Below are 27581 nucleotides of genomic sequence, written 5' to 3' on the forward strand. Positions count from 1 at the left end.
TTCATTTACCGGGTTTATGATATTATGTTTCATTATCGCAAGATATAATTCTCATTATGACGTGTTATGAATTGTTTGAAAGTTTACATAGTGGTGTAAATGAAGAAGAGCGATTTGTGATAACATCAAAGTTGCTGTATGAATAGATAAGTGTACAGTGTTACCGCATCCTCTTCACCTTAGATTTCTTTGTGGTCATTCCAGCGTTTTTGCTAAGAAAATTGTGCGTGTACAACAAGAGACCTCCGCCGGGCAGCCTTGATTAAGATATCTCCATTGTATCTTCAACACAAACGTAGAGGTATAGTGACATCTACACAATACATTTGGTGAAAATAATGATCATTCATTGTTGTGTTATCTGAAGAGTAAGTTTATTTTATGTCTATTATAACCCTATGATCTTTGATCTGTGACCTCATGACCTCAAATTTAAGTCTCGTTAATTCTCACTTCACTATGAACACATTCTGCAAGTTTGGTGAAAATCCGGCCATCCGTTCTTGAGTTATTAAGAGATTAAGCATATTTTATGTCCTTTATGACCCTTATGACCTTTGACCTTTAACTTCCTGACCCCGAAATTTAATCCTTTCTTTTTTAACACACCCTGCAAGTTTGGTGAAAATCCGATTGTCCGTTCTTTTATTGGGAGATTACGCTTATTCTATATCCTTTCTGACCCCCATGACTTTTGTTCTTCGAGCTCATGACCCCCAATCAAATCGCTTCTTTCTTACTTCACTGTGAACACACCCTGTAAATGTTGTAAAGATTCGTTCATCCCTTCTTGAGGTATCTTGTACACAAACAGACAGAGAGACAGACATACAGACAGACTGACAAACAGACAGACAGACAGACAGACAGACATACTTTATCATTGTATATGGAGCCGAAAACGTAACTCCGCTGGTCGTAGGTTTCACCTGCTGCCGGAGATGAATAGCATAGAAATAGACACAAGGAAATTAATCACATGGTTGCTAGAAATTCAGATGAAAGAAAAGAAAATCAGGTACAGGCAGTCATTATGCTGTTATTTATTATTATTTCGGTTTTATTTCCACACGTGTTTTCTTTGTCGATATACGTCTTGGTTGAATTCAGCGTGATCAATTATTTAACGCCTTCACAACTGCGTATATTTTATGCTCTGAATACTCAGAATGTACCTTCAATATTATTCACGCTTGCTTCCGCAATTCTTTTTACGACAGTTCCGCATAAGGTAATTAATTCAACATAGCACTATAAGATTACCCCATTATTGTATTATGATATCTATAGGCCGTGACAATAGTTGATGATATGAACATAACAACGAAAGCACTCGATGGAACAAAATCGATGTTTATATCATTAAGTCTTGTAGCAATATTTATGTCCAGAATGATCTTAGCGGAGAAACAAGAGTTCGATTGATAGACTATCGTGAGCTTAAAGAATAAACCGGAGGGATGATCCTTGCTCCGAGAAATTGTACTTCGGCTATATATGATATGATAAATACATGTATTTTCGAAGGCCGAAGTTGAAAGGATTCTGAGAGTTTCTTCTCCATGCAGCTCTATTCCGGACGTATGGCACGCACGTGGTGTCCTTAAGGGCTCACACCTGTAAATAAAATAGAATGTCCCTGACCGCTTCACAAAATCGTACCAAAGATACTAAAATAAATGAAGAAAAAACAATTAAAAATCAGAAATGCACTTTCGCAAAGAATTGAAAAGCTGCAGATATTAAGTATGAATTCCTCTACAAACTGCACTTTGGTTGGAAGATGAAAGCTTTTCTCGTGGAATTTGAAGGGACTATATTTCATTGGGTGCATGTACAGAAAATAGGGGATTTTTTGAGTGAAAAGAACTCGTAGTCTGGCTTTGCGAACCCTTGGACAGAGTTTGAGCCGAAGAACCCCCCTTGGAAATTTGATGGATGAAAGGGTATATCTCATTTATCCAGATTAGTGAAGATGAAACACTTCATTTCTCTCAGCTATTTACAGAATTTTTTGACATTTGAATTTTAACACACGTGTCTATACAGGGAAATATTTACCCGTGTGAGCCCTCAACTCTCTCCGTGTCATCACGACTGTGACACACCATAATATAGACCTTGCATGCGTTCAAATTGTCAATAGCAAATGAAGTGCTGCATGATTAATTTTATGCATATTTTGTCTGTGTTGTGGTCATACTGTCATCTATATAAACCCGTCAATGAGTAAAGTCATGTTTTCCTTCACAATAAATCTATAGAATAGGCATGTTGAGAGAAGCCTTTTTGGTGAATATTCCGCACATCTATATATGACGCGATTATATCGGCTTTTCCACCAGTGTAACCATAACAATCATGACAATGTATAATGATGCACAGTAGCGCAATAAACTGCAAAAGGAAAAGCACACCTCAATGTGTTTTATCATTTCTCGATACGAAACCAAAAAAGAATTTCATTTCCTCCTTCACAATGTTATCAAAAAGTGAAATTATATTGAGAATGAAGAAGATTATGAGTGTGAGGTACGATTATTAATTTTGGATGAAATCGATATATTCCGATGACTGACAGTGAGAATTGAAAGTCATGAAGATAATAACAAACAACGCGCATGATTTTATATCAATAAGGATGGAAAAATTACACAAAACGAATGATGGATCAAACGAAAACAATCAGCGTTGTCTTCGTTTTTAATGTTCTCATTCTATATCTTATTCCAAACGTTTATACATTGTCACATTTTATCCCATCCGCTCTGATTTTAGATCTATTTCAGATGTCAATCATCACAAAAGTAAAAAAAAAAGGGGGAAACTTACTGACCAGTATGCATGGCAGCGGGCGGGGGGACTGAGATAGAAACCAGAGTTTAATTGAGAGAAACAAGGTATAGAAAGCAAAAGGTAGGAATATCGCAACGGGCAGCTAGTCAAATGTTACTTGTATGAAACACAGTATATGTCGTGAAACCTGAACGTGTACAATAGTTGTTATTTTCTCTCAGTATACTGAAATATAATCTCTTCCTACCGTTACGGTAGGAAGCTTTTCATTTTTTGTCTGTGGCACCCTTACATCATCTGGTCTTATCTACTATCCGTTCTCCGTTTCTTTTTCACAAACACTGATTACTCGGGGCTTACAGCCAAACAAGCTTGCTTTCATGTAGGTCCCGCCATACTTTTCTTTGATCAACCCCATCTAGATTTCGAATTTGACCAGTTATTTCATATACTGTGCTATCACCATGTACATTGTTGTGTTTTGCACATTGTTTACAAGGTGAAAGAACTTACATTTCTGTTATAATGTCCATAAATGAGAAGTATGGAAATAAAATGAATTGAATTGAATTGAATTTTGGGATTAGAAATTGTGGAGTTTAGTGCATACTCTAGAATTCTATGACTGACGTAACATTGTATAGATGGCAGGATTTTTAAAGACTTTTTGGATTATTTCTTTAGAATATTAGGTTTATATGTAGCTGTCATTTGTGAGATACAGCCATGTAGGTATCATCAAACAAAAAGATAATATGAAAAGATTTGCCTCACTCAGTTCAGCATTAGCTGGCTATCCATCCGATGTTCAAAATTGATCAACGTTTTGCTTTTTTTTTGTGTGTGTATGTGTGTGCATGGTGTGTGTGTGTGTGTGTATGTGGTTTTTTTTTGTTGTTCCTGGGAGGCTTGAGAAAATTATTACTGGGCGGGTAGGCGTGAGATGGGTCGCTAGGGAGTGAGACTCACGCGGTGGGCGTGAGACTTAGGTTTACCTCCCTGCTGCTCGAACAGTTATTCACAGCAGAGCACACAGTGATTTTACTACGGTACATAGAACGATTTTGGTGTGGTCGTGGACGGTTATCGATAGTTAGGGAAGGGGAATCCCCAGCCATCATGCCTGTTAAAACCCCCTCAACGGACATCCTGAGACAGTGTAATTCACAATACATTGTACAATTTTGTAAAACAACAGGACACGGGATGTTTCCCCATGCGGCCATGGTAGCCCTGAAATATTAATGACGTAGAGTCTCTTTAGTTACAGAGTCAACCAAATGAACACCTGCGGCAAGATGATGTATTCAGTTTTCCCGACAAGCTGACAAGCGGTAAATTACAGTCGATAACATGAACACGTTTACCAGAGGTTTTGCCAGCGGCGCTGCTGCTTCTGTTGCTGTGTACGCACTGTATGCAGCCCTGATCAACCACAATCAGGGGCATGCTGTCTTCAAACGTTCCCTGCCGTCGCAGCCCGCGCCCGAGGTTCACGAAGATGCTGGTAAGAACCCATTTTTTTTTCTTAGGAGAAGCTCAGAAAAATAGCTCTAGATTGTCAAAAACGAAAAAATATATCAAACGCAAATGTACACACACAATATATATAGTTACAGACCAGGGGCAGACTTGTCATCGCCGCATGTGGCCTGTGGTGGTGTGAGATAAACACTGATTTTATTCTTAGCAGCCCTACTGCTACACTAGGCTACAGTACAACGTCAGTAGTACTTACACACTGCACTGCGCAGACATTGTTCATCCCTGTAAATTAATGCCTAATACTGTAGCTACTACGCGTACTCTTGATAATAAATGACATCCTCTTTTTGACATTGATTGTGTGGTAATTTAGATTAAGTAGCTGCAATTGCAACTGCTGGTAGTGGTAGATCTACTATCAGTCTGTAGGTAGTGTTACTACAGCTGTAAGTGTTAGTGTTATTGATTCCATTTCGAATAGAGATCATGGTGAAAATGTATTAGAATCTCACTTTTTTGGAGGGAAAGACTTGCTTATCAACCCCCCCCCCATGTAATTTTTCCATACCGTTCTTACACCTTTACGTTATACCTTGGCCTTTTTTTTTGGGGGGGGGGGGTAATTCTTTATTCGAATTTCGTTCAATTTCATATCAGAAGGATCAGAAACGGTCACAGAACAAAAACAAGACATCATACAAAAACAGACTGCATTATACACAAACATAAAACAAAATAACATCAATTTACACACTGTGCAAACTAATATCAAACTTACATTGTAACTCTTTTAACAAAAAAAAAACAGAAATCCACTTTTTGTTTTTTTTTAACACATATTCTCGCAAAAGCCCGCAAAACAGGAACCTGATAATTTGCTTTAAAAAAAAAAGGCATTTTTCATTGCTTCTCGAAAAGAAAAAGGAGAAAAAAAAAGAAAAAAAGAGGCCATTTGCGAAAAAACATACACACATGCACACAGACACACCTGCACCTAACACCAACATGCCCCCCCTTCCCCCCCCCCCCCCCCTCCACCCTCCCCGTGCCTTCAGCCCTCAGGTTTATGTGTACACTTGAGTAACTCTGCCATGTAAGTTGCCATTTTATTTGTCATACAATAAAATACATCCTATTGATCATAATATGGAGATGATGTGGAATGGTAGAAGCAATTAATAGAGAAAAAAACCCGACAACGATGTGATAATAACTCACGGATACGGCAAAATGAAGACAAAAAAAAAAATCATGTCTCATCATGGGTACACATCATACAATTATATTCCCACTTTAACAAATGCATTCCAACTGTTCCTCTTTTACTCGCTATCTTATTTTCTTCTTCTTTACACATTATACTTCATAAAATCATTAAACTTCGGTACCTTCCCTTCTGATCTCGCTAATTATGAAATATGTTTAACCATCGATATAAAATTTTGTATTCCATCCTTTGACTTTTAACGAGTTTCCGGATATATACCTGTAAACAACTTCTCAGTTTTTTCCTAATTCTTCTAAATTCAATTTCTTAATAATAATTTGCCACAATTCCTGCTCTTCAATACACTCCCAAAATAAATGTGAATGTGTCTCAGTGCTTTTTTTGCAGAAAGAACATAGATCATTAGAAACAAACCCAAATCTCAGCAGATTAACTTTTGTATAAAGTGCACCATGAAGAAGTTTAAACTGAAATTCCCTCAGCTTTGGGATAAGAGTTGTGATTCTGGGTCGGAGAAAAATATCTACGGTTACTTTTGGGGAGAAGGCAAAATTACTCTGTTGATCTCGTACATTTGTAAATGTATATAATGGCTGTAGATCAGTTAAAAAATGAGTGTAAATCTTTCTCGAAGGTATATCACCAATCCTAATTTCTTTTCCGTGTAATTTTAACCAAATATCATCCACTTGAAAAGGTTTAATACTGACCCACGACAAACTAAACTGTCCACTTTTCAAAATAACATCACAAATCCTCCAAACATATTCAATTTCCTCACTGCATAAACCTGCTTTTTGAAAATAAATAATCGGCCGTATACCTTTCCCATCAAAATAATGACATAATCTATAAATATTTTTCCTGAAAAGATTTTCATTATATATCATGGCCTTGCTAGCTTACGCTTAGATGCACACGCTCACAGTCCCCACCCCCCCACACGCACACACACACACACATTTGACAAGTGGTGGGGTATGAATCCCCTCCTCTACAGAGGAGAGCTGTAAGAGTAAAAAAATGATAAAAGGCTCCTCCGGACAGACAGATTTTTCTGTCTATACCGTGACATGACTGGCACTGCAAGGAAGCATGACGATAAGAGTAAGACCCAATAAATTGTTATCAGGCCGTAGGGTACTAACACAAGCTGCCCATAATTCAACCACACTGCCGTCCAGAATTTGACTGCCTGCTACATGTAGAAACCTGCTTTTATGCATGGTTGAAGTTGATTCAATCCTTGGCACGGGAAGTTGAACCTTGGTACGGGTGCCAATACTTGTCACTGACCAGCATGTATCAAGCTGAAGCAACTTATTGCAAATTATACATGTACAACACACATACCGTATTAAAGGACAAGTCCACCTTCATATACACAAGGATTGAGAGAATGCAGCAATGTTAGTAAAACACGTCAGTGAAAGTTTGAGGAAAATTGGACAATCCGTTCAAAAGTTATGAAATTTTTAAGTATCTGCTCAGTCACTGCTGGATGAGAAGACTACTACAGTGTATGATGTCATATGCGTACAACTACCAGGTATATAAGGAAAATAAAGAGAGAATTTCACAAAACTTCGCTTTTTGAATAAAGTGCACATTTCTTCGACTTGTTACTGACGTTAAGGGTAATATCATTTCCCCTGCCTTCTGAAAGAGAGAAGTCGAGTGTTCTTTTGCTGTGCGAGAAAATGGTGTTGAATTTTCTTTGTTCTTTCTTTATATCGTTGTACACATGTGACATCACAAGCTATAGTAGTCTTTTCATCCAGCCGTGACAGAGCAGAAACTTCAAAAATTCATAACTTTTTAACGATTGTCCGATTTTCCTCAAACTCTCATTGATGTGTTCTACTAATATTGCTGCATTCGCTCAACCCACATGTCTATGAGGGTGAACTTGTCCTTTAAATCAGTGATAATTATTTCGTCTGTCATCAAACATTATAATTCACTGAATACTCCTTTTTGTGAAACCACTCACACGTGAGACCCAGTATTGTTGGGATTCATTGAGTCTGAAGGCTGCATAAGGAGACTACTACAGTACATGTACACTTCATGATGTCATTGTGGACAACATAAAGAAAATATGAAGAAAATGCAATTAATTTTCACTTTCTGCCATGTACTGAAAGAACACTTGACTTAAATGTGCATGTACCTCTTGCAGAAAGCAAGAGGAATAATATCACTCTTAGCGTACATCAGTTAGTAACAAGTTGATGAATGTGTACTTTTCCTGAAAAATAACATTTTGTGGAATTCTCCACATTGTTGTCCATAATGAAGAACATTTGTGAAGTGCAGTAGTGTCCTTATCCAGCTATGACATCACTGAAACTCTAAAAATTCATAAATTTTGAATCGATTGTCCAATTTTTCCCCACAAACTTTAATTGATTTTTTTTTTTTACAATCAGCACTAATATTGCTGCTTTCAATCTCACAATCCACATTAATAGACTTTGGTTTCCTTTGTTTGGCCTGACTGAAGCCATCAACCAAAGAGCAATGTTGGTAATTGTCTTTGCACAACATGTTATTGCTGTGTGGAATCCACAACCAAACTGTTTCATACTCTCAAGCTCCCTGTATAAATATCCACTTTAACCGTATTTTTAATTTATTTGACCACTTTGATGATTTACCTGTGGAATAATTCAGCAATCTTTTGATTTTATTTCTTGTTTCATTAAGCACACAGACCAAAGTTCATCTTTAAAATAGGAATACAACATGGCTTTTTCAACTGTTATGAAAGAGGAAGCATAATAGGGCCTAGACATGTAGTTCATAATTATGATTTGCAGATATCACAGTGACATTGATTTTATGATGAACTGCAACAGCATTAATTGTTCTTATTTCATATCTGGCAGTTACAGACTAAAATTTGAAAAATTAAAATAAGTGTGAAAATGAAAGAGTTAGAAATTTAAAAAAAAAATCAGTTTTCAAAAACTAACAAGAAAAAAATCCCTGTTTTTTTTTTACTTAATGAAGGATTTTAGCAGCATCTGTGACATCTATTGTACAAAATGTATAGAGAGACTTGTATTGCCATGCAATTGATTGATTGAACTTTCTTTTAGTTTGATACACTTGTGTACGTGTGCAGGTAAGGTTGTGTCGTGTAGATGTGGTGCCCTACAAAATCACTCGATGAATAAAGATGCTTACTGAAACATAAGATATTAATTGTTGTCCTCATAAAAAGTATCATACCACATTTTTACATTAGATAAGTGGGAATAGCTGACAATGAAAGAAGCATTTGAGGAAGTTTTAACCCATTTAGGATGGGTTGATTTTGCCATAACACCAGAGACTCCAACTCTCCCGTTTTCGACGGGAGATCTCCCACCGAAAATCCATTTTTGCCAAATCTCCCGTTCTCCCGCTTGAGATTTGTAATATCTCCCGCCCTGGCTCTTTGTCTCCCGTTAGAAAGGATTTCTTACCTATTTCTATCGTATGTTGAAAAAATATGCCTTAACTGTAGATAGCACCAGAGAGCATCTAGAACCCTGGGAATTTCGCGCTTCTCACACATCAACTTGGAGTCTCCCATGTGCTTGGGGTTTCAGGCAGGAGAATCTCCAGATCAGAAGGTGCTTTGGGTTGGAGTCTCTGTGACACTCATTTCCCATAGACACTTGTCTGCGTACACTCGGGACTCATTCTCAATGGGCTAAAAACTGCATGCTTGCATTTTACTTTTAGATCCTGCTATCAAATGTATGGATTGTAGTTAAATGCTGTAGTACCTGGTTCCAGATGTTTATTAATGGTACAAACTCTGTAGCAGTCCAAATATTCTGTCAACCTGATGCCATCTGGTACCCATCGCCTCCTTAAAAATGCTACAGTCACACACGGTTGGATTTCAAACCGGGTCCACAAGGAATTAAAACCATATATCGATCCGCTTCGAGCGGTAGAGACCCGCATTGACCCGCATCGTAACCTGTGTCAATTCCTGATGGATTCCGGGGGCAGGCTACAATACGGTGGTGACAATGTTTTGGTCATGTTCAAAATTTTCTCACGGACTTCAATACCATACTGATATCCAAATTGACCCGGTTCGAACTGCATTGACTCGCGTAGACCCGCTGCAACCCGCAGCATTAAACCATATGGACCCTTGCTGTATACTGCATTGCCTTCATGCAACGGATGATGACAAGGTTTACATCCAGGTCGGTACGGGTCAAAGCGGGTTGACACGGGTCGATAGGGGTTGAAAAGGATTCAGTTAGGGATTTAAATCAGATTTTTATACGGTTCGATACTGGTCAATACCGGTCTGTATGGCTCGAACCGTGTCGATACGGTTGTAATTCCTTATGGACCCTGTTCGAAATCCAGCCGTGTGTGACTGTATCATAAATTACCCTCCATTCCGGGACTAATCCGGCTCATTTTCACCCGGATCAAATCTGTTTTGTGACCCGGCCGTGTGTGACTGTAGCATACTCCTGGCTCTCTGATCATTGTTACATCATATTAGCAGAGACCTACATCTAGTCAGAGCCATGTCACCCGAATGATCAAAGCTAGAAAGGAGGGAGGGTGTACATTGGAGGGGTGTCTACCCTCCCCCCCCCCCCCCCCCACAGATTTAAAGGAACTTGTACACTTTGTAAATCACATAGATTTTCAAGCTGTCATTCATTCAATCAGTCGCTTTATACTTATTGTCATTTTTTTTTTATTATTAGCTGGAAAAAAAAATGCCTCAAAATGTGACTATTGTTTCAATGGTGGTCATTTCGTGAGACTTTGGGAAAAGCTTTTCAGGTGTGTAAGCTTGAGAAAGACCTGAGAGTTAGTGTCGTGTTCGTACAACTTGTACTTTGTATATGAAATTCAAAGAAGGAAGTACAGTATAAATGTCCTTCAAAATAACAAAAGGAAAGAACTGCTTAGGTGTGGAAAACCCCATCAAGATCCCTGCACAATGCTGCAATACTTTGAATATCATATGGTCCAGCATATACTTCAAGTCATCAAGATATCTTTATTGTAATACTGGTAACTGTAGTTTATACAGAAATTAAGCAAGCCGTACAATATACAGGTGTAGCTTGCACTACAGTGTAGCATTACATACGGTACAACATGTATGTAACCAGGGAGGTGAGAGGAAACAGTTCCTCTCACCTCCCTGATGTAACGTGACAACCCCCAACTGTGCCATAAAACACTTTCATTTTTGCTTCACTGGTTTCTAAAGAGCTCACTACATTGTCTGCTTATATGTGACAGTGCACCTCAAAACGAACATAAAGTCGCACACACTGATTTTGCGTGAGGACTGAAATTAAGTGAAATGGGTCAACCTAGCCGAACTTGACTCTTTCATATTTTCTGAAAGAGCGGGTCTTCTTTTACATTATGCTAAAATTTGGTATCATAAAACGGGCAGGAAAGTGTGTTTTTTTAGCAGTTTATCTCGAACATTTTTGGTAGAATAGTGTGATCAGGTGTGTCTTTAGAATCCCTTTTTCATATCTGAAATCCTTGTCCACGCTCTTCAATTTCAACTCTAATAACCTTTGAAAGGATAGTGCTACTGCTTTGAAAGTTGGCATTAATTATGGACAGAATGTGTTAATGAGGCATGCTTAATTTCAGCTTAATCTGATAATCCCTTCATTGTTGTTACTCTGGTGGTTTACTTCCTGTTTTTTGTCCCATTCATCGCACAGCCAGCACGGTTTGGTAAAGATTATGCGCTTGAATAAACATTGTACTTCAGAGCCTCTTTTCTCAGTTCACACTTTTCCTGAGTTTGTGCTTTCTTTCCAAAATTTAGATAGGTTAGGAGAGTCCATTTGATTTGAATTATACATCATTTTAAAGCTTAAAGTCTGCTCTTTCAGAATATGGTCTTAACTAAAAATTCATGTCTGGCGACTTTTTGTTTGTTTTGAGGTGCAGAGTCACATATTGTCATTTTGATACCATAAGTTTGGTGTTGCAACTACAATGGAACTCTCCCCTTCTTCTCTTTCTCCTTCTTCTACTTCTTTATCCTTATAAATGCTATATTTTTGTTGTTGTCAGGAACTATGTGAAAATCTATAGTTGTGTTTCTTCCTGAATTCATATTGATTTCATTTTCATGGAGGATTTGAGACACATTTGTGGAGTTTCTATTCACAATTGAAATTAGGTCAGGACATGATATTCCAGTTCCGGTGTGAAAAACAAAAGATGTTGAATAAAAAGAAAAATTTACAACAATGTAGGGAGAAGATCAACACATTCAGTCATCAGTGAGGGACAGCGCGACGTGAATAATCCGCGGCTCTTTCCGCCTGTCATTTGAGGGGGAAGTTTGGCTAGGCGGAGGTGGAATCACACACAACCCACAAGTCTACTCATAGCCCAACCCATGCACACACCTTCACATGAAGGTTCCTCTTTCAGCATGAACAATTGTTCTTAACCCACACAAGATTGTGAATGGCTCATAGACTGTGGACAAGCCGCACCTGTCTCTCTTTGGTAGGGCAAAGTGTTAATGAGATTTTCTTTTTTGTCCTGTCCCTGTACCAACCAGAGTATGATACACAAAATGTGCCCATGCAGGAAGGAAGGAAGCCACAACGGATGTAGTATCAGACAGAATTGATGCAATGATTCAGTCGACCATTTTTTTTTCTTTTAGTCCCAATAATCAATTTATGTAATTTTCTCCTCTGTTGTTGTTTATTGTCTTTCTTATTTTCTCCTACAAGTGTAAAATTGATGAATTTAAAGGCATGCCATGAACAATTTAAAATGTAATGTTGTTTAAAAAAAAAGATAAAATTCATAATGGCAGAGATTTTGCTAGAGAAATATACTGTACCAGGTATGTGGATTTGCAGTGCAGTGTTTGAGTATTTGAAATATTCGTGCAATAATCCCAAGTACTGTCAATGTTGCCTGCAAATTGTCACTCATATCATCGATTTCCATTGAAAATTTTTCCTATTTGAGCAAGAGTTTTGTATTTTTAATCATGAGGAACTGAATCCAAGTGATATAAGGGTATTGATTGATTTCTGATCAAATATTGGTCTCACATAAAGTTTTTGTTATGTAATCTCAACATATACTAAATGTAAAAATATTCCTTCAATAGAGTTTTTTTTTTTGGTTCATAAGTCTTGTGCATAATACTTTCTGTTCCCTCCATGTCAATTGACACTGCAATAGATAAATTGAAAATGAATAATTGAATTCAGTTGTACATATCTATCATTCAAATCCTGAAATAGCTTTTACAAGACTGACAGACTATATATTTCATATTCATCCTGCATCCCATTACCCAATTAGGCAAATTAGAGATATAAGAGAGAAAAAAAAATATTTAGTGTACTGGGATAGATATAGGGCCTGCACAGTTAAAATCTTGTGCGTAGAGAATGAAATTATGGTAGAAGAACCAAAAACCTCTATCCAAATGACGTATGATGGCACAGTCTGAAGTGCCTGTTGAACTCTACAAGTAGCTCCTTTCACATACGATATACCTTCCTCTCCTTCTGTGTGGAAAGTAAGGGGCCGTCTTATTCAGGGATCCAACATCTTCAAGTACGGTGTTCCCGATGACGGAAGCCAGCCACGCTACTACCTCAACCACGCCCTCAGCTATGACCAGACCAGCAAGATACCCAAGTGGGTGGCGGAACACATCACTGCCCAAGATTTGCGAGGTAACTACATTAATTTTGTGTTGTGAACGATTCATCTGTACAACTAGGCCCAAATTCACGAAGGTGGTGCAATTGAAACCATGGTTTAAGCAGAGGTTTCAATCGTACCACCTTCGTGAATTCGGGCCCGAGGGTCTATGTCGGGGGATCCAGTCTGATGAACCATGAGACCAGGGATGTGTCACCGTGCCAGGTCTATTTCATGAAATGCAGTCCTTATCTTTATAGGACCTGGTCCGTGTAAAAGGAACTCAACTTTGTCTTGGCACCTGTTACCACATCATGGAGCCATGTCTAAATCACTGGACCACCTCCATGGTTTGTACCCAGGTCCATGCTGCTATTATTCTAGAGGGCAGGTACTACTATTAGGGGTCATTTGTTCCATTGATGTCTTGGGACCAGGGCCCTGTTTTATGAAGAGTTAAAATTGATTATATAGTTGATTTCTCTGGTAAGTCTATGGCAGCCTTTGTAGTAAGGAAATTTAAAATCGATTTTATCTCTTGATAAAACAGGGCCCTGGTCTTAACATTGTCATGTGACCTACTCAAATACATGACAACACACAATTTCTGTGCCTGATTGAATTTTCATCATATTGTTGTATACTGGAGAGAAAAAAAAAATACATAAGGGAACAGATCAGTAAGGGCAAAAAGTTTATAAGAATATTAAATAAGATTTGATCAATGATTTTAGAATGCAAAATTTGTCTTTTATGAGCCTCTGTGTATTTCAGATGAGATTATGTAAATTGATAATTTGTATGGTGTCAGAGGGCTCAGAACCTAATGCTGAAGAGAAGCTCTTTTACAATCTCGTGTGGACCTTTTCCAGTATGCCAATTTTTCTGGAACTCGCACTGTTTTGTTTTTTTTTCATCCGTTGCAGCCTCCAACAATTTTCTATGTGAACTTCCATGCAGGTGTCACGTTGAACCCATGAACCCACTGCTGATTAAGATAATGACACTGACGATGAAAGACCACAAAACCATAAAACCTTCGCCACCCTTAGTGTACAGCAGACTCTAGCTTCTTTTCAGACCATGACTACATTATACAATGGTACATATGTATGCATGCTATGATGTGCACAGCGACATTGGGATACAACATTGACGAGTGGGCGACTCTCTTTCAGTTTTTTTTTTTTTGGTTTTTTTTTGGTTTTTTTTTTTTTGGGGGGGGGGGGTACCGGTATCAAACCAGATCCTTGCTGAAATGATGTGTTTTAAGACAGTGAAAATTCACACTCATTTATTATCAAGATCATGTCTGTTAATAAAGGGACTACAGTACTGGTTGAGGTGGGGATTCATGTTTTGAACATTCTTAAGTGAGATAATGAGAAACCTCTTATGAAATATGAAAGAGCATGTAATTCTAAGAAGGATTCAACGTTTATTTCATGAAAATTGGTTTTCAAATGGCTGACATATCCAAAAAAGTGATAATAATAAAAGGCGACATGCCACAACTTTATTAGGATCTCTTTGTTTCACCTTGTTTTTGGATATCTCGGCCATTTCAAAACCGATTTTCATCAAATAAACTTTTGATACCCCTTAGAATCGCATGCTCTTTGGCGTCTCATAGAGTGGTTTCTGAATATCTCGCAAAACGTTGAAAGCTAAATCCTCACCTCGACCAGAACTGTACACACCCTTTAATTGTCAAGTTCCATTTTCCAGTTTGTGTAAAATGAAGCATTGCTGTGCCATTTTCCAGCATGTCATATTTATGAGACCTCATCGGTCCTCTTGAAAGAGACTTTCACCCTGTGTGTCTTGCCAGTAATTGTCTGCGGTGTTCCCTTCACTCTCATATCAAGTACAAAGTACTTCCTTAAGATCCTTGTACAAATGTATTGCTCGTTAATACGTGTTTCGATCAGGTGATGCAAACCGCAAGAAGAGCAACTTCAAGATGGACCCAAACTTGACCCCGATGTATTCTTCCATGAACAGCGACTACAGGGGCAGCGGATGGTCAAGGGGTCACATGGCTCCGGCCGCTGATTGCAAGTACAGTCAGGTAACATTGGAACCCCTCCCCCCCCCCCCCCCCAAAAAAAAAAGCCCAACTAAATAAAAATCAAGGAAGGGATTGTGTTTCTTGGTTTCATTTAGAGTGCACTTTAGCTCTTCTAGGTATACTGTCACCAAAAACAAACTAAAAAAGAAAAAGAAAAAAAATACACACATACACAGTGGAGAGAATCATTTGAAGTGGGTTGTGGATTAAGAGTAAGAGCTGAAAAACGTTTCAATATTTCTGTTGATGAAAAGCCACGGCATTCACAAATGATCACAATCCGGGAAAAAACAAAACAAAGAAGGTTTATTCATCTCCTTGCACAAAGAGATACTATACAACGAGGAATGTTTGCGTGCATTTTAATTTCGCGAACTTCGTGATCGCCAAGATTCCCGTAATTAAAATGCACGCGAAAGTTCTTGTCTACATTATATGCATTGTACGCCAGTGGCAATTCGGGAAAATTTCATGCCACAAAAAAGGCTCTCGGCTCCAATTCACAAAAATTTCATGCCGCGAATATATCATGTTTTACGTATACATGTACTTGAGGAAGGCAAACCTGATTTCAAGAAACATCTGCCATGATCAAGCTTATGCAGCTTTATCTTTCTTTTTATTACGATGTCCTATTTGTTTCAAGCACATTAGGACCTTGTCAACTGAACGGGCTATGCCAGAACAATCTTGTTATATCAGGGAAACTTTTTTGTATGAGAACCTAAGCAGGGCCGGCGCAGCCGTGGGGGCCGTGGGGGCTCGGGCCCCCACACTTTTTGTACACCATACAAAGGAATACATAAGGTGTCATCACTTTGGACCCCTCACTTTTTTTCAACCCGGAAGTACGTAAGTGGCACTAAAATAGAAATAGATAGAGATCTTGAAGTATGGCGGCGGTAAGGTTGTGTGCTTTCTCTGAAGATCTTTTTTTTTTATAACACCCGGAAATGGGAGCAGTAGTTGTAGTAGTAGTAGTGCTAGTAGTAGTAGTGGAAGAAGAAGTAGTAGTTTAGTAGTAGTAGTAGTAGTAGTAGTAGTAGTAGCAATAGTTGCAGCAGCAGTAGTAGAAATAGTAGTAGTAGTAGTAGACAAGGCAATGAAAGCTTAGCTTCATCGTATTTGCATTTTGCTTTGGGAACAGACATCACTATTTTACAAATGTGTGTAGACAAACTCTTTACCAATATATGTCATTTGTTTGCATCTAAAGATATGTCTCCCCCCCCCCCCCCTCCATCCCTCATACACACAATCCCAGTGGAAATGAGCTCTTCTCATGCACCTTATGCAGGGCTCAACATTAGCAGTGGCCCAATGGCCACCAAATTTACAGATAAGATTATCTTTTGGTGGCCTGATCACGCAGCTAAAATTCAAACCGAAATTCTGTATATCCTTTTATTTCAGGCCACCAAAATCTCAGATTCAAAGATTTTAGTGGTCGGGAGAGAAAAATGTTTAGTGTTGGGAAAAATTCAGCACTAGCCTGTTTGAAAGACAGTCATGCATTTGTTCTAGTGCTGGTGATTGCAAGGGAACCCAAGCCTTGTCAATGCAAGGGCCTTTTGTTTTTAAATCTGTAAAAATCACACTCATTCATGAGCCAGGAGTGGGTTAACCAGCTTACTATACTCCCACTCAATATATTTCAGTTTATACTCACTTCACAACTAGTGAAATTGTTACATTTCCCCATCAGCTGCCAGTAAGCAAATAATCAACGTTGGTGAAGGTGATGGGACAAACTATCATTTCCGAGGCGATCTGGATGTAGCTATCTTTCCGAAGCGCAGCTGAGGAAAGATAGTGTACACATTCAGATCGCCGAGGATGTGATAGTTTGTCTCATTGCCTGAAACTAAAAGTTGGTTATTTGCTTTATATTCCACATCTAGGGTCCTAGATATTCCCATTTTATTCCACATCTGAAACCATTTTAGTTGTCTTTAGGTATCCTCCGGGCTTAGGCTACGTAGTTTACTTTAGACGTATCAAGCGCGTAGATGACAAAACAACGAATTTGCTCCGCACCCCACGCATGGCACCGAAATAAAAGTGCATTGCACTGTGGTCTATCGCTTGACCCAGGTCAAATGATAGAACACAGTGCAACGCACTTTTATTTCGCGCGTACTCAAAATTGTAAGTTATATCACGCGTTATGACTGTGTGGACTAAGAGATCAGAGAAACAAAATGACTATCATCATAGAGTGTAACTAACTTTTCTTCTCAGGTGACAATGAATTGACAATGACAATGACAATGACAATGACAATGACAATGAATTTTATTTCTTAAAATGGCCCCTCCCGGGGCATGGAAGAAATACAATGAGTATAAAACACACAATAAAAGAAAATTAAATCTTTGGCAGTCACAACACATAAATACATGTATTGTAATATAATATCGGCAAGATTTAACAACAAATAGAGCACACTGTGCCAACTTGCACACCTCACAGTTTTGGCACTACTAAAAATGATTCTAGTCAAACTTCAACGTAATTATCTTACAAAATCTAGACAAATTCTTCAACGTTTTAATACTCTTACTACTAAATAATTGATGAAATTTAATAACGTTAGGACGGCGTGAGAAATACCTCTTAATATAATGCCTAAGTGTTTCACTGAAGAAAGGACAAACCAACAAGTAATGAAATTCATCCCCTTGAACCTGCAAGTTACATAAAGTACATAATTGGGATACTTGATCAGGTAAATATCGACAAGTAGCGATAGGCAGCTTGTGGTTCCCACAACGAAATTTACACAGTTATTCTTTCCACAACATCCAACTTTAATAAGTAATTTTCTAAGCCAACCTCCTGTTTAAAAATTCTATAATTAAAACATAAACAGTTTCTGTTAACTTCAGCAATCCAATTTTGCTTGTCCATATCATCCAACCTAAGATTCAAAGATGATTTCACCCATTTTAGATTCAATGGGACATCCTCTAACCATAAATTTGACATACCACACTTGTCTAAAACACCTCTAACGTTCTTGATCCACTCTGATTCAATCTCACCACAATCATGTAGCTTTTGTAACAATTTATAAATAATGTATGAAAGCTTAGACTTTTTTCCTTGACTAATCCTCGCCCAAAAATTTACCAAACGCTTCTCTACTGTACTTGTTAAAGAGAACCTGCCCAATTCCCCATACACCATACAATTTGCAGTACCACGCTGAAGCGTAAGGATACTTTTTAAAAACTTCTTATGAAACATTTCAATGTAATCCAGCTTACAAAAAACCCAAATCTCACTACCATACAATAAAATTGGAACAACAAGCTGGTCAAAAAGAGCACATTGTATATCTACGGGTAAGCATAACTTCTTAGCCTTACAGATCAAATTAAACATGGCCCTCCTAGCTTGATTCACTTGTCTTTTAATAGCCTTATTAAATGATCCATTATAGTTGAACACTGTTCCAAGATAAACATAATCATCCACAACATCAAGCTGACTTTCACCAAAAGAAAAAACAGGGTATTTACGAACTTTACCTCTCGAAAAAATAACCACTTTAGTCTTACTTGTATTAACTGATAGGTGATGTGATGGGCAAAACTATGCTTTATCACGTGATCAGCTCTTGACCAATCCTATAGTAAGATTCTTCGTATGTGGAATATAATGCACACTATATGTATTCAAGCTTCCTTGACTCCTACCTCTCCTGGTTAGGTGTAGTTGTTGTTGTTGTTGTTGTTGTTTTTAATGTGTGTTCTACGTTTGTTTTATTTTATTCATTTATTTTTTTTTTTGCTACCAGACACTGATAACGAAATTTGGTTCTTCGAAGACATAAATTCCAAAATTTGGATTTTTAATAGTCTGCAAATGCCCTGTCACTGTGACTTGGATCTCACTAGTGGCATGGGTCTATCTTGCATGACTACCCTCTGCTCACATCTCTTCCAGGAATCGTGTAGTGAAAAAGCCTTTGACAAAGACTAGACATAGCATTGCCTGTATTCGAATACATCTTGGAAAATGGGCTTTGGAAATATGAAGCTGAAAAGACATCAGACAAGAAGTACTGGTACCTATGAGCAGATGTTCGAAGTAAGTTGGTTCCGTAACGTAACCACAGCGCAAGAGAGAGAAACAAAAAATATGGTTGTTAGGAATTCAGGATTTCTGAAGTTTATGTCACAAGGGACACTCCCAAAACTAAATGTACCTAGCCCCATATCCTTTTATTCTGCCTCACATGACAGCATTTTAGTCACATCACAACAAATCTTGTGTTTCAACTGGGTTTTGAGGGTAGAATGTTGGTAAGATGATATCAGCACATGGGAACATAAAGCTTACATATTGTATTCTATCAGAACAGGATGCATCCAGCAGACAATATATCTTCTTGCTGGTCATTAGGGGTAGAGTAATGGATCTGTTAAGGAAGAAAGAATCCCCCACCAGGTGAGGGTATTTACCTGTCAGGGAATGCTTCTTATGTATTGTTCCAAGAAAGACTACACACTACAAGAGTGGGGAAATACATGCATCTGTTATCGATATCGGTATGTAAAGTATTTGTTTTCACCTTGGGTTTTGCCGGCAGTTTTGTTTTGGGTTTTGTTTTTGTTTTTTCCCCTGTTGGTTATATTGTTTGGTTAGCCTTTTCAATGGAAATGAAATATTTTTTCTGATTTGATATGATGCAAGTATCGGTTTTGCAGAGCGGCCAAATTTATGCCACAAAACAAATAGGAACGTCATATATAGATGGTCAAATCTTAGAACTTGAGATGCACCAAGTGTGCCGGAAGAAAGTGACATTCAGCTTCGACTTCTTGGAACTTGATTGTATATCATATCTGTATAAACAAACTAGAGAAGCACTCTGAGAGCGCAGACCTCCGCCAAGCAGCTCATTACCACCACTGATCTTGTTCTTCCATAGAGATCAGTGATTTCCACCCATGTACATATGCATGCTGAAAGTCGCCTGATTTCCCAATGTAGAAGCCTTTTGTTTACGTCATCAACTTTCAGCTGCGTGGCGCAACTCGCCTTAGCAGAAACTAGAGCTCGCACTTTAGTGCGCATATGAACATTTCAAAAATGTGCAACTTGAACTCCCAAGTTCATCGACTCTACCTGCCACAATATTGAAAATCCCTCGTACGATCCTCAAAAATTGCCAGATCACTACCAAAAATCATCTCTTTATACTTGTGTCATTCTCAACCTTTCCTGTAAGTTTCATCCAAATCCATTCACAACTTTTTGAGTTATTTTGCACACGGACAAACAAACCAACAATTTGCCGAAGAAAACATAACCTCCTCCCTTGGCGGAGGTAATAAAGCGTATAACGGCAACAATGCTCAGGTACGTTTGACCTAGACATACATTGCACTGCATTTTCTGTGATATTCAAGTGAGGACATGGATTACCAGGCAAAAGCTGAAATGATGTGACTTGTGCATTGCAAAGTGTCTGTAACCCTGCCAATCTTTTAAAAGTATGACAAGTTTCGTACACTTCGCCAGGTGCTTGGTGCTTTATAAATGGAACTGGACGATTCCACAGAGCTGCCCGCTTGCGAGAATAACACAAAGTTAGAAAGACTATAGATAAGCATCACCCATTGCACAAGCTATACCATACGTAATGCAGGTGACATGGTGTGTTTTCCATGAGAAGGTCTCAGGTTCAAGCCCCGCTATGGCACTTGCGTTCCCTTGCAAGATTCTCTGTCCACAGTGCTCCTCTCCACCCAGGTGTATAGATGGGTGTCCAGTGAGGCGCTGAACATTAACAGGAAAACCCATCCTGATTATCATCTTGCTGTGTGTGAAAACAGAGGCATCAGTGAACTAGATCAGTGAAAATTTGTGGAAAAAATCAGACACACACAAAAAGTTATGAATTGTAAGAGTTTAGGGAGTATGACTAATTGGCAATGCTGTGTGATCTAGGTGTTAAGCAACTCTCTTTTAAAATTTCACTGAATTTAATTTAATTTTTCTCAAATTTTAGGGCACAAACAGAACTTATCTTCTGAGGAGGACACACAAACATTTATTATTGTAAGTAATCATAAATCAAGATCGTAATGTCCAAAGAATTTTTTTTCCAGACATATTTTCAGGTTTCTAGCATAGTAAAAGACCACTTGACTTTTACCTCTTTCAGCAAGCAGGGGGAATGATGTTACTCTTAACCCGTTGAGGACGAGTCCCAAGTATACTCGTGCAGGTGTCTATGGGAAATAGCAAAGTCGGTCTGTCCTCAACGGGTTTTAAAACATAATGTACTATATGTCAGTATCAAGTTGAGGGAATGTGTGCTTTTTCATTGAAAATGACATTTTGTGAAATTCTTTTTATACTTTCTTTATATCAGTGTCCTCCTGTGACATCAGGAACTGTTGTAATCTTCTCATCCAGCAAAAAGCCTGTAACTTTTTTAACAGTTAAAAAAAAATGGCAGTAATGTTTACACGCAGTCAGAAAACTTGGAGATTAGCTGTTCAAAAATAATAGCTACGACTGTAAATGAAAAAACCCATTTAGTAGCTTGTTTCATAGCAACTGACAGACTTCTATTATCCCAAAGCCTCGTTGGACTACATGTGTGATCTTTGCACAGGAATTATGAAAATTGCAATTATGACAATTTGCAAAAACATGCAATGCCAACCACAGAAATGTGGGTTTTGGGGACTAATGTGTTCCCCTTGACACATCTCCAACGGGAATTCATGGTGGTTTCATCATTGAAAACAAATTGATTGCGTATACTGAGTGAAACTAAACTGAAGCAAATCCCCATAAATCACTTCAGAGATTAATTAGTCAATTGCATACTGATATATACTGCATATGTATATTAGCCTCTTGAGGAAGATGCATGACACTAATAACAAGTGTCTGCGATTGTGTCAATAGAGTGCCTAATATCCGTCATCGTCTCTCTATAAAGAGATTTATGACTACTGATCAATCGTCATAGATTGATAATCATAGAAATGACATAGCATGGATACTTGCACGGAAACTTATAATTTTGGAAGATGACATGTCCATAAAGGGGACTGAAACCCAAATATACATGTACATGTAGATTGAGTGAATGCAGCAATACGTGATTGGTCGAACACATGAGTGAAAGTTTGAGGGAAATCTGGATGTCTGTTCAAAATTTGTGAATTTTTAAAGCTTTGTCGTAGCCATTGCTCAATGAGAAGACTCCTACAGTTAATTTTACATATGTTTTATTAAGAACGATATAAAGGAAATGTAAAGAAAATTCAGCATGTGTTCACTTTTCCAGCATGATGAAAGAACACTTGATTTTTATACCTCTTTCAGAAAGCAGGGGGAATGATAAATTACCCTAATATAATCATGTCAGTAGCAAGTCAAGGGAATGTGTACTAATAACAAAGTAAACTTTTATAGGCAAACATAATGAAAGAGCACTTGACTTTACAGGGACTGTACAGTACTGGTTGAGGTGGGGATTCATGTTTTGAAAATTCCTAAGTGAGATAATGAGAAACCTCATATGAAATATGAAAGAGCATGTAATTTTATGCAGGATTCAACGTTTATTTGATGAAAATTGGTTTTCAAATGGCTGAGATATCCAAAAAAGTGATAATAATAAAAGGCGACGGGCCACGCCCTTTATTAGGATCTCTTTGTTTCACCTTGTTTTGGGATATCTCAGCCATTTCACAACCAATTTTCATCAAATAAACTTTTGATACCCCTTAGAATTGCATGCTCTTTGACATCTTATAGAGTGGTTTCTGAATATCTCGGAAAACATTAAAAGCTAAATCCTCACCTCAACCAGAACTGTACACACCCTTTAATACCTCTTTCAGGAAACAGGGGTATATACCCTTAGCATATGTCAGGAACAAGTCAAGCGAATATGTACTTATGAAGAAAGTGAAATTTTGTTGAATTTTCTTGATTTTTTATATTGTTCTTTATACATGCTGCATTCACTCTATCCACATGGATTTCATTTCCCTTTCAGTGTCAAAATCAGTATCAAGCTCTTAGTATCTTTGTGAGACATAAACACGAAACCATTTTCTATGGCGAGTTGTGTCGAGTTACAAGTTACTAATTCCACAAATGTCATGTTACAGATTCCAGTGAAATATCTTGTATTGGAAACATGCCACATTTTTACAGTAAGTCAAGAGAATCTGTACTTCTAAAGAAAGTGAAATTTTGTGGAATGTTCTTTATTTTTATATTGTTCTTTATATATGCTGCATTCACTCAGTACACTTAGGGGTTTCATTTCGCTTTAAATGTCAAAATCAGAATCATGCTCTTAGTATCTTTGTGAGACATATCAAACACGGAACCATTTTCAATGGCGAGTTGTGTCAAGTTACAAGTTGCTAATTTCATAAATGTCATGTTACAGATTCAATTCAAATATTGTTTATGTGAGACATACCACATCTTTATCTCTTATCATTCTCTTGCCGTCTGTGAAATGCTTAAAATTCACATTTTGTAGGTATTTAGTTTAGCCCAAATCTTTCGCATTGTGATCATTTGCTGCTTATTAGCATTTACACACTAATATTTTAGAAGTAGAGCTACCAAGTGTTCCTGATCTTGCAGGAGTCTCTGTTGATTAGAAAGATATTAAATGTGTTTCCTTTCCGGTGACAAAGGAATGCCAAAGTCACCCTGATTTAGGGATTCATTTTGACTTCTTGAATTGCATTAAAACTGAGAGGCATCTCCCTGATTGCTCTGTGGAATATCCTTGATTCGCAAAATTTGGTCTGAATGTTAGCAACCCGGCCAGCTTTAGCTGTCTTCCAATGAATTTTACAATACACAGCAGGAAATATTGTCCCCCTCTCCTAATTTCCCCCTACAATGTACATGGAGAAAATCCATTCCATGTTTGTATCAGTGTAAATGATTAGTCAAATTCAAACAGATATAATGGTGTAGGTTTTATTGCAATCACGCATGGAACATGGCGAATGTTTTGGGATTTGTAATGTCCCAATTTATCTTTTTTAATGTCCCCACTTATCTAGCTGCTGCACAAACCCTCTCACCCCTTAATAAAAGATCATCATAACCAGGTTATTACACTACTGTGGAAATTTGATAAGAAAGATGCAACTTTCTACCACTACATCTCGACAAAGGCATTCGGGATTGAGTGCACAATGCCTTGCCAATTATCCTTAAATATCCATCATTAGTATTTGCACATTGGCTAATTCATGCATAGTATCTCATGCAATGCAGTCAATATAGTTGACAGGTCTCCTTCCTCATAATGGGCAAGGTAATCTCAAGTTTCAAGACTTGGAATACAACTTTACTATTTTTTTAGTTTGATTTCAAAGAGGAAATGTAATGGAGATATGTGTACATAGGACAGTGATATTCCATTATCAGTTGTATTTTAAACTTATTTGAATGTTTTTGACAGTCCTTATTGAAACTTGTTCTATTGTTCGAAAAACTAATTTTCATCAAAGTCAATTTGGTAATGGAGTGATATCGCAGATAAACTTTTCTAGGCCATGATTGTCTGTGTTCCTCGTCATCTGCTTACAGGATGCAATGGATGAGACGTTCTATCTGACAAACATCCTCCCTCAGGACATTGACAACAACATGAACTTCTGGAATTTAATGGAGATCTACTGCCGCGACCTGACGACGACCTTCAGCGAGGTGCGCGTCATCAGCGGACCCCTGATGGTGCCAAACGTCACCGAGGATGGCAAGAAATATGTGAAGTATGAGGTGAGCAGCGAGAGCTTGTGTTTATTCTATGGGCACACATTCTTTCTCAGTACTAGTGTACAAGCTGAAATTTTTGCGGTGCCATGGTTTTATTTTTTGCGAATTTCGCGAATCACCTTTGAACCGCAAAAATAACAACACACGAAAATAACAACGTGCGAATAACTAAGTTCAGTTAAACCCTCACAACTGCAAAATTAACAACATGCGAAAATGTCCTCCAAGTAGCAATTCGCAAAAATATCTGTACACGAAAATTTCTGCTCGTACAGTCAAAGTTCACAAAAGCCTTGAAAGATACAATTTTCCTTGATGATCGTGCATACTGTAGCCTAAACACTTAATTGAAATTCCAGTGCTGTAAGATGAGTTTGGGAAGCACTCTGGGTTTTAATGAGAAATGATGTAATCTTGGTGTGTCTCAAACGGGGAGCGTCTCCAGTTACCGTATCTAGTACTTGGTGAGCCCTAAGCACTGAATCAATAAAAACTTGTATACATGTAGGGCGCCCCCTTGTGGCAGATCCAATACACAGTGCTGCTACCAACATGATTATGAAACATAACCCCATAATGACCTGGATGTGTGCCAAACCTTCAGAGGTCCAGTCATTTTGTAGTTTCTCCTTTAATACTTACCTGTACTATTTTTATTATTTTCTTATTTTATGTATTTTTTACTCAGGTACATTGTATATTGTGTCCAATGTTTACTGTCCATCCCCAACATGTTGGGATTGTTCACATTATATGTTACTGAATCATTTTGATGGAACTTCAAAGTTCACAAATTTGGATATACATTAAGTCATGCTCAGAATTTTATAAGTAGTTCAGAAAATGTCAATCACCATTGTACTCATGCAGGCGTGCCCATAGGGAAACATGAAAAAATATTAAGTACGGGTATTATTGGTTATACATTTACAAGGCAAAATTAGCCGGAGCCATCCTGACATGAAAATGTCACACAAGTTTGTGGTCTTTTTGTCTGCAAAGGCAATGTTGAACAATGTCCCCCATTTAAAATTTTGAGCTTTGTGGTCCTTCATGCCAGTGGAATCTCTCGTGTCATTCTAATATGAAACAAAGGAAAATCAATAAGTTCAAAATAAAAACATAGTGTTTCACAAGAGTGAAAAATAAAGCTGTGAGTGACCAGATTTACTATACTCAATTTTCCCCATAGACTGCAGTGTTAAAGTGAACCATTCAGTGAACGATCTGTAGCATGGTGATATTTGTTTATAGATCACTTGCTAATGATCACATTTACAATGATTCTCAAAATTGTGTCTCTAACTTAGAGTGATTTTTCTGGCATTATTTTTACATCATCATACCACTCAGTCAGCAAAGACCAACAATTTTAACCTGAAAAAGCCACTTGCAATATTAAACAATGCTTGTAATCTGTGAAGATGATTTCAGTTGCCAGTATTCCCTGGACAAGTAATTTGAGCTGAAAACAAATTCTTCTCTGCTAGTTGCACTTCCTGTACAGCTTAATTGACAGTATAGGTAATGTACACTGTTATGTTGATGCCTCAGGAGAATACAACACTTGTGAAAGACTAACAAGCCCAGATATCATAATACTCAAAAACAGGAAGGGAAAATAGAAAGTTCTGCTTATTTAAGCTAAAATGAAAGCAAAATTAATTTACCACATGTTTAAATAAAGTCTTTATATGTGACCCTCTACAGCAAAAGGATCCGAAAGTCAGAGGAGGACAATTTTTAGAAAATGGCGTGACATTATTCCCGTACTCTTCAAGGTCTGTATAAACACATGTCTATGGTCACTAATGGCTGCCTAATGTTTTTGTTTGTTGCATTCCAGGTCATCGGGAACAATCTGGTGGCTGTGCCCACACATCTTTACAAGGTCATCACCGTGGAGCCAGGTAACGGCTCAGAGACTATTGGCGTGGGTGCGTTCATCGTCCCCAACGAGGCGATCGACTCCAAGCAGCGTGGACTCAAAGAGTTCCAGGTCTCGTTGGAGGCCCTGGAGAAGGCCGCTGGGATCACGTTCCTGCCAAACCTGACGCGGAGCGCCGCCGTCGTGGACCTGTGCTCGCTGGACTCGTGCCGGCTGAAGAGCAAGGACGAGCTGGACCGGTTCTTCATCGGGAAGCGCATCGCCAACGCCACCACGTTGGACCGGCTGGAGAAGTCGTGGGCGGAGCTTGGGAAGAGGCGCCTGGAGCCCACGGAAAATTTGCGAAACCTGTACGCCGAGAAGAAACGAGCCCTCGAAATGGAGGACAAAAAGTAGTGCCACGGCAAGAGGATTAAGCCGTGAATGATTTGATATGTTAAACCTCATTACCTTCGGCTACCTAAAGTTGTTCAAAACAACATCCATGTACTAATGATATTTTAGAAACTATAGCATTAGAAAAAGCAATGGGAGATTCAGGTTCTACCAACCTTCAGGGGTTTGCTGGCTAGATCTTTCATCCACTCCTGTGGACTTCTTCAGGCCAAGTGATTGCAATGTTTCTC

At 38.2% G+C, this 27581-nt stretch overlaps 1 protein-coding gene across 1 annotated transcript; it reads left to right on the forward strand.

Moving 5' to 3' along the window:
* Nucleotides 1-4076: 4076 nt before the first annotated feature.
* Nucleotides 4077-27351, forward strand: LOC139710757 (nuclease EXOG, mitochondrial-like). Its single transcript, XM_071622676.1, has 5 exons — nucleotides 4077-4303; nucleotides 13078-13236; nucleotides 15136-15275; nucleotides 24879-25070; nucleotides 26914-27351. The coding sequence occupies exons 1-5, from the start codon at nucleotides 4150-4152 to the stop codon at nucleotides 27349-27351; spliced, it is 1083 nt and encodes a 360-aa protein (XP_071478777.1). The 5' UTR covers nucleotides 4077-4149.
* The last annotated feature ends 230 nt before the right edge of the window (nucleotides 27352-27581 follow it).

The sequence above is a fragment of the Diadema antillarum genome, unplaced genomic scaffold (assembly GCF_040938485.1).
Source record: "Diadema antillarum isolate AM-2024a unplaced genomic scaffold, OU_Dant_1.0 seq00001560_RagTag, whole genome shotgun sequence".
Classification (NCBI taxonomy): domain Eukaryota; kingdom Metazoa; phylum Echinodermata; class Echinoidea; order Diadematoida; family Diadematidae; genus Diadema; species Diadema antillarum.